The sequence below is a fragment of the Phytophthora parasitica genome (genome assembly GCF_000247585.1).
Source record: "Phytophthora parasitica INRA-310 unplaced genomic scaffold supercont2.15, whole genome shotgun sequence".
Classification (NCBI taxonomy): domain Eukaryota; phylum Oomycota; class Peronosporomycetes; order Peronosporales; family Peronosporaceae; genus Phytophthora; species Phytophthora nicotianae.
Window position 1 is genome coordinate 506,462 of NW_008649001.1, and position 8,265 is coordinate 514,726.

The 8,265-nt window shown below is 47.2% G+C and overlaps 3 protein-coding genes across 3 annotated transcripts; 2 read left to right on the top strand and 1 right to left on the bottom strand.

Annotated features, from left to right (window-relative positions):
* The first annotated feature begins 2,872 nt into the window (after positions 1 to 2,872).
* Positions 2,873 to 4,435, top strand: PPTG_08148 (hypothetical protein). Its single transcript, XM_008903082.1, has 2 exons — positions 2,873 to 3,003; positions 3,080 to 4,435. The coding sequence occupies exons 1-2, from the start codon at positions 2,950 to 2,952 to the stop codon at positions 4,223 to 4,225; spliced, it is 1,200 nt and encodes a 399-aa protein (XP_008901330.1). The 5' UTR covers positions 2,873 to 2,949; the 3' UTR covers positions 4,226 to 4,435.
* On the top strand, positions 4,411 to 5,088 carry PPTG_08149 (hypothetical protein). The gene has a single exon (XM_008903083.1). The coding sequence runs from the start codon at positions 4,444 to 4,446 to the stop codon at positions 5,035 to 5,037; it is 594 nt and encodes a 197-aa protein (XP_008901331.1). The 5' UTR covers positions 4,411 to 4,443; the 3' UTR covers positions 5,038 to 5,088.
* A 436-nt stretch (positions 5,089 to 5,524) lies between these two features.
* Positions 5,525 to 7,223, bottom strand: PPTG_08150 (hypothetical protein; the record flags this gene model as incomplete). Its single annotated transcript, XM_008903084.1, has 1 exon — positions 5,525 to 7,223. One exon carries the CDS (start codon positions 7,221 to 7,223, stop codon positions 5,529 to 5,531), a length of 1,695 nt encoding a protein of 564 aa, XP_008901332.1. The 3' UTR covers positions 5,525 to 5,528.
* Positions 7,224 to 8,265: the final 1,042 nt, after the last annotated feature.

Genomic DNA, 8,265 nt, shown 5'->3' on the forward strand with positions numbered 1-8,265 from the left:
GCCTCTCTAAATTTTGGCTATATTCGGCCGAAGGCGTTTCGGGTATACTCGGCTGTTAGCAGTTTCGGCTACACTCAACGATGAGGTATTTCGGCAGTATTCCACAGTCAGAGCTTTCGCGTTTACTGCACATCCAGTATTCATGGTTGTCCAGCTAAGGCTAACCTGTCCTGGATTTCTGCAAAAGCTGGGCCTTGATCTGTCCAACTGCGAGAAGTTATTTATAGGCAGCGATTCGTTCGTCAAGAGCCCCCGATTTGTGTAGAGGTCGCACCGCACGCAAGACGCTTCCGGCTCTCTTGGCCTTAATATCTCTCGACTTTAAGAATTCACTTGTAGCGTTTTCAGCGCGGCGACCGGCGTCGAGGACTTGATCCTTACAATCCTCTGCCTGGCATCGAGCACGAAGCCTGCGTCGAGAAAAAACTTCATGAAGGCGGCGACATGGCGAGACTCGGACTTCTTGTGGCGATCTCTCGAGTCCCACCCGCGTGGTACCCGTGCGTACCATTCGTACCACGGGGACTAAAGGCCGGTTGCTTGCTTTTTCCTACGCTTGGGTTTGGGTTCTTGATCTGATGTGACTTGTACTTGCTCATCTTCAGTAGGTTCTTGCGCCTAAGTAGGTTTGAGTAGCGCAGATTCGATGATAGTCAACCGCGCAGCAAGTGCCTTGTTCGACGTGATAAGCTGTTGAAATGACGGAGAGAAGATGATCCATTGCTGGGCAAGAGTGCTGCTACTCTTCTTTTTCTTGAGCGGGTTGCACCACTTCTTGATTCAGAGCCACCGATGTCAGCGAGCGGAATATTAGCCGCAACTAATCTATCTTCAACGCGCGTGATGATTGGGGACATTGGCGCTAGATCCTTCATTTGCGGATAGTAACGGAATAGGTACGCAGTGAGGACGCTGAGGACCTTGGTGTTTACGTTGAGCCGTTGTTCCTTTAGACCAGTACAGGCACTGAACAGAAACACCTGCAGACGCCCAAGTCGCTCCCGACTGGCTTTGATCCAGCGCCGTGATATCAATAATCGTGGGCAGCTCGTCTGTCCGCCATCCACTCGAGACACGAACCACTTTCCTGTCTTCGCGTGCCGTGTTGGTGATGTAAGCAACGGCTTTGTTGGTTTTCGTCATATCCCACGCACCGTGGTCAAAGATCCGCAAGGAGGCTAGTCGGCCGTCGTCGTTTGTTTACTAGGCTCCGCCGTGTCTAAAAGAATGCGGCGTCAATGCAGAGGTGGCACCAGCAGGTTCAGCTACACGCTTGATCATCCGGTTCATGACGCCTGTACGCCGTCTTCTCCGCGCTTGGTATGTGCCTTGGTCTTTGTTGGTTCTTAACTGTCTGCGTTTGTAGATGACGGGGCGGTCTTGGAAGGGTGGCAGGACGAGACACACGTTACAGATGTGATCTCCACAACAATAGCTGGGATCCTCGTTGGCACCACGCCAAACTGGAGGGACGTTGGATCAGCGGCGAGAACATGGTGCAGTGGGGCACCTTCGTCGAAGTTTTAGACTCTCCGGTAACCGGCTTGGTCAACCGATCGAGCCGTGCCACGCATGGGGCATCGTGCGTTACCAACGCCACAACAAGAGCGTGCAAGGGACACGTCAAGAAATCGTTCTTGTCTGGAATCAAGGTGAGTCCCTGCTCTTCGGAGGTTTTGACACGCAGGTTTCGAAGGTAAAGGTACCATCCGCAGATACTGACACGTGCTGCTGTTGAATGTAATCCAAGTCGGAAGATCGGCCAAAGCAGTGCCACATCAGGCACGCTAGCGCAGGGCTTTGGTAGTCATCACGCACAAGTGCCGTGCTGTATACATAACGGATTAGAGACTGTAAATCCTCCTTAGTACAAGGAGAAGAATTATTAACCAAGCCACCTTTTTCTCTTTTCATGCAATGTTTGTCTAGCGTCTTGCCTTGCTCGAGTAGTATCAAGACACACGTAAGCGCGTATATTTATCAAATAGCCACAGCTTCACATTTCTATGGTATGAAGTCGCCGTATTACGTGCAAGCTTACCTTTCTTACCGCCGTTTGTGGAGAGATAGAAGCCGAAGCGATCCATCGTCGCAGCTGACCGTTTGCCGAAGGTGTCGAGGTGGATGCTAGCGTGGACAAAGTCCATGTTAACACTATCCTCCTCCAGCATCAGCTTTAATGCGGCAATCATGATGGTGCGCGCCTTCTGCGTGTTAGTAGGGACGAAAGCGGCTAGTCTCATCATATCGCTCTGCCTTTCTTAGTTGTTTGAAAAGTGTGGGGATTTATTAGTGTCACGTAAACTGACTTCCTAGTCTAGGATCTAGTCTAGATACTTGAACGGCATCAGTATAAGGCGAATAGTGTTTCGAGCTGACTATTGTAAAGGCATATACACATTTCGTCGCTGGTTCCGACAAAAATTTGTTGGAATGTGTCGAAAGCTAAAAAATCCCTCCTAATAAATATAATTGGTCAAAACAGATACATCCAGGTATATCATTGGGTAATAATTCACATAACATAACTACCAGTCAGCCTTTTGTCGGAAAGGCGTGTATATTCGTCCATATCCCTTACGGTTAAGAGTAAGTTATAAGTTAGCATCCAGCCAATAGAAGAGTTGCAATATTTTCGTTTTCTGCTAAATAATTTGGCTAGAATTTCTGCTCATGAACGAATACCAACTCTAAACTGGTGCCCTCCTCAATCCAAGGTGTTTTTTTTTATTTCACGGGCTTCGTTTTTGTTTTGCTTACAATTGTTTCTATTGGTTTTCAAAATACATGTAGTCATCGGTGCCTTTTCTTTAGTGCTAAAAAAACGTCGTCATGCATTAAAAATTAACGCTGATATAATAAATTAAAGTCGAATCTCTCTTAATAAACTGGCGCAATACGTTTTCTGGTCGCCACAATATGTAGCCATCTGTCTCTTCGGATGCCAGCATGGGTCAGGCGCATAGCGCTCCACTGGACGACGCAGCGCAGTTCCGTCAGATGGTTGTGTGGTCTCTTCAATATGATTGCCATTTACTGCACTACTGACAATGCTCTGTCGGTATTCTCTAACTGGCAGGTGCTAGCTACATACCGCGGAGGCGTGAATGCACTTCTATCCGCTTTCCGGCCTGAGCTGCGCGGGCTGCAGATCTCTCGAGCTACGTACTTGGATATCATCATGCAGGAACAGACACAATTGGAGACGTTGACGGATTCATTAGAGCGGGAAGAGCGACTCAATGAGCTGCAGGACGAGAAGATGGAGTTTTTCTCGGCAGTGGAGCAGGGCAGATTGGCTCTAGGAGACACACTCCTCCACATTGCTGTGAGACTCGGACATTCAGATGTCCTAGACTTTATACTGCTCACCGACTATAACAATCCACAAAAGACAATGGTCAGGCCCGACACCGCAGCAAGCACAATGAGCATTCCACCTACTGTCCGTAATACTGCAGCTACCAATCAAGTGCCACTACCACCACTACCAATAAACACCCCCAACTTTAAAGGTGATCTCCCACGAGATGTTACAGGGGACAATTGCTCACTTCAGCTATTGCTTGCAACGGTAGACGATGTTCACGAGGTCTTTGGGTCGAGTTATCGTGAAGAAGCAAAAGTTCATCGTTTAGTGCGATCTCTGCGCCGTATCTGGCCATTGTGGATGTTCGAAGGTCAAGAAGTCGCTGCACTAGTTCGAGTGCTGTACGATGTGCGGACTTCAGATCCAGCTTTTGGCGGTCTTGTACGAGTGGCGATGGCTGTTGCGGAACGCTTTCGAGTGGCTGTGTCAAGGGATGGTATTCATCTAGCAATGTCTCTATTAGCTGGATGTGACGGAGATCTTCACCAGGCACGACAAAAGCTGACGAAGGAGTGGAATGTTGAGCGCAAATCTCAAGCACTCACGACAATTTTTCAGCAGTGGTTTCCACTTTACAAGTCAAACGGGAGACGAAGTGATCGTGAAGAAGAGGAAACGCACGCTGTGTTCTTCGATACCGCAATGATCACTTGGCTGCAGATTGCGCAGGACCTACGCCTCTTTGGTGATATAGGATTGGGATCAGTTGAGCCCCCTGATGCAGCAGCACTAAAGCGCTACGATTCGCAGGTGTGGCAAAGGCGAATCAGTCCGCCACCTGTGTCTATTGGCGACCTTTGTGTGCACATTAACTCGCTCGAAGGATACCTAAAGTTACCACACCTTAGTGTTTGAAAGTGGCTTTGGGTCTGGTTTCTCAGGCCAACACGCGCCACAGACGAAGGATTACAAGGTTTCCTACGTTGATGAGATCGTACCTTTTTCATTATGGTTCAAGACGGAAGAAAGCAAGACTTCATCATTTGGCAAATAAGAAAAAAGATTCATCAAGTATTTTTCGGACTTTCTTGTTGCGCTAACATCCCTCTGGCTAAGAGAATCGAAGCCGAGCTATGCGTCGCCGTGGCTTCAGATCGATCAGCCTCTTACCCCGTCAACCTGCTAATAGTCCAGTCCGTCAGCGTGTGTGTAATAGTGCGCCAACACAAGTGATCCCTGACGACGAGGAGGACTGGAACTGGCAAGAGGAGAACGACAACACCGTGTTTCAGCACGAACAAGAAGAAGAACCCGAACGTACGATTGGAGAAATTGAGATTACAGTTGTGAACGAGGAGCATCCGACAAGAAGCGCAGGCGACTTCACAGACTTCATGGATTCAGACTCTTCCGACTCAGACTATCATGTTCTCGACGACAGCAGTAGCGATGAACCCTACGAGTACTGGATGAAGCGAAAGTCTTACAGCCGCAGTCCATTTTCCAACTGTAGCAGTTTTTCATTCGAAGACTCTGATGATGACGGAGATGCAGCCAGAATTACCGATAGCGATGCGTCAGATGAGGATAGTAAGGTTTCGACTATTCCGCCAACGCCACCCATGACGAAGCTCTCCCGTTCCTCCGATCTTGGACCCAATGTGAAGCGCGGTTGGACTGCGATGATACAAGAAGCAGAGACCTTTAACGGACCAACATCGATTTAACTACTCGAGAGTTTCCTGCGTTAGTATTGTAGTCAGTTCCGTCTCCACCGCGAGTATCCAAGATGAACAACGAGATTTTTCACGAGTGATCAGGCATCACAGATACAGTCTAAGCTACTGTCTAGAAGCCATTTGAACTGGTAAGCAGTGCTTGAATCCTAGCGCCTTGTCATCGTTGTATCAGTCCCGAATGTACTTGTATCATCTGCCACCATATTTGTTTTACTTGTTACTACTAGTAGCTAATTTGCAAAGTATTGTGTTAGTATTCTGCTGGGGGAAATGCGACCCTGGTCAAGTAAGAACCATTGAACAACGCTAACACGAAGACTGATCAGCGTTACACTTCATTGAGATGCTGACGAGCTTTTCTGATTGTCACCGAACAGTCCAGTGAAAACTAAAAATCTCACAGAAGTTGAGACCACCAATTAAAAAATCGGTAATGTGATGTTGCTTTCAGCGTTTATTGTACCATCCTATGGTAATGATTATTTAGAGCTATAGATACAGGTATCCTGTGGATCTGAAACCATTCGGATGGTATCGGTGATAGCGAAGAAGTAAGCGTGGTGCTTAATATCCAAGTTTTCCAGTATTGTCGACTCGTCAGCCGCCGCTAGCGCCAACTGGTTCGCCGCTTCAATGAAAGTCATGGCATCAAGTTCCTCGTAGCTCAACCCTGTCATTTCCACGAACTTGCGGATGCGAAAGTCACGAGGTAGTTTGCCTACAGTGACGCCTTCCGGAGATTCCACAGTCTCATCATCCACAACCTCCGCATTGAGCTCTGGGTCCGACGTCATACTTCGACGATTCCAGTTAGCCGAGCCAACGGACATATACACGTCGTCGACGATCACAACTTTAGTATGAACGATCAGATCGAGGTCAGCCTTTACTGTGTAGATCTTGAACTTGTTCGGGTATTTCTCTCGGATCGGTGAGACCATCTCGTACAGATACTTGATGTATCCTCCCTTTGTGAACGGATTTGTTTCTGGATTAGCAATGACAACCAAGTGTTGAATCTTCGGCATCACCTCCATGATCGCGTCCAGAAGCTCCGGCACATAAATAAAATACTGATCTTCAATGTAGATGAAGTTCTTCGCATTCTTGATCGCCTTGATACGTGCGTGAAAGAGCGAATTCTCTCCTCGTGGAGCAAATTCCTTGTAGTGCTTGTATTTGCAGCTGAATGTTCTAGTGATCTGAATACTCTGTTTCCCGAGGTTGCCGGTGGCATTGCTACTGGCATAATTCAGCTGCGGGATATGTTCATATGGTGGGTTCTCGAAACCGAGAAGGTCGTCTACCAGGCCTTGACTGGGTAAGTAGTCAGAGTTCCATCGAGCTACAAAGTTGTTGGCCACATCCTTCGCTGCAGGTCCGTGGATCCGGATATGGCCGTCAATCCAGCCTTTGCGCTTGAAGGTGATGCCGCTGGCATCGCGAAGTGCAGAATTGTTGTGGTAAATGGTATCCCAACGTTCCTTGGCAAGGTCTAACCCTCCTACATAGGCCACAGGCTGGTAGTCGATGTCTGAAGAGCTGTTTGCTGTAAGTACCAGAGTTTTCTGGTGGTAGGCTGACGCAACATTGCGGACGCGATCATCAAATAGGAAAACTGCTTTGGCCCCGTTGATCGGAGACGGCGGGATGTTGTTAATGAGATCGCGTGCCTTGGTAGCGAAGATCTTGTAGCCAATATTCGACCAGTTGAGAATGTTTGCGTTAGTTCCTCGCTTTACCATATCCGTAAATACCTTACCAACCCCTGTCCTGGCTCCAGTAACATCGACGTCTGGCTTTAATGGAACGAGGGCGGTCACAAAAGCCGAAAGCATGACCCGATCACCTTCCTCCGTCGTACTTAGGTCGTCGTAGACAGAGTCGTAGAATTCTTTCGTTACTGTGAAAGATGTCACCGCGTTGCCCGTCGTATAAACTGCCAAGTCAGTGCGTGGTATGCCGCCCCGCGAGTCGGTGATCTCTTGTTCGGTGAGGAACCAGTCTGTGGCTTTGAGGAGAGGCTGTCGTACTTTAATATCGGTGCCGTTAGAGAGATCCACATCGCTGGCTTGGGAAGTTGAGGATTGACTGTTGCCGAACAAAGTTGAGAACGAAATTGCAGATGAAGGGGCTGTCAACGCAATGAGTACAATGAGTAGCGCTATTAGCATTTTACATGCACGATGTTCTTGGTAACCAAGTTAAGTCTGGGGAAAAGAAAGAGTGAGTGGCGGTACAGCGCGCAGAATATGCAAGAGGTATCGTAATCAAATACGGTACTGTACACTCTTTGTTTCAAGCCAAAACATTTGACAGTAGGGAACGTCAGATCGGTAAGCACGACGTGTGCAGCACCATTGACAATGTGCCGGGTTATCAATGGTGCTGCTCTCTGGTAGCTGTACTGTACCTAGTACTAACCTGTAAGTACCAGGTACAGCACAGAAAAGAATATCAAAATACTACTATAAAATATAAACTCATATTATAGATTAACTGCATTGAAAGTTTCAATTTGAAACACATCTATACCAGTATTCTCGAGTTGTTTGATTACGCATGTTGAAAAGCTAGTTTCCAAACGCTTAACAAGCGAAATCTGGCTCGAATTCTTCCCATGCGCTCCACATATGGACTGTATGATTAGGCACAGTACATTTACATACATGTATAAATGTGTCGTTGTCGATAAGCCCCACATCTGTCCTATTGTGGCTACAGATTAACCTCTCCTAGCTGATACAACCCGTGGAATATTTTTTGGTCAAGTATAGCACGTTGATCATTTGGTGCGGTTCACATTCCTGAAATTGAACGGGATTCGAACGAAATATTTCGAATCTGACGACACACCAGACTTTCCAATATGTGACCCTTTCAGAAGCTGATCTAAGTAGCGAATCTTTGCTAAATATTATTATTAAAAAATATAGATTACTTGTATTAAAAAAAACTAAATTGATCGATTCGTACGTCAAAAAATCATTTTAGAGCGCCACTTTTTCGTTCCAGACGCCGTGTTATCAAAACCCACCAAAATGCGCGGTCCGATACAACAACACTTCGGCGCTCTAAATTCAATCCTTACATGCTTTAGATCATTACCTAGAGCTGTAGGTACAGGTATCCTGTGGATCTGAAACCATTCGGATGGTATCGGTGATAGCGAAGAAGTAAGCGTGGTGCTTAATATCCAAGTTTTCCAGTATTGTC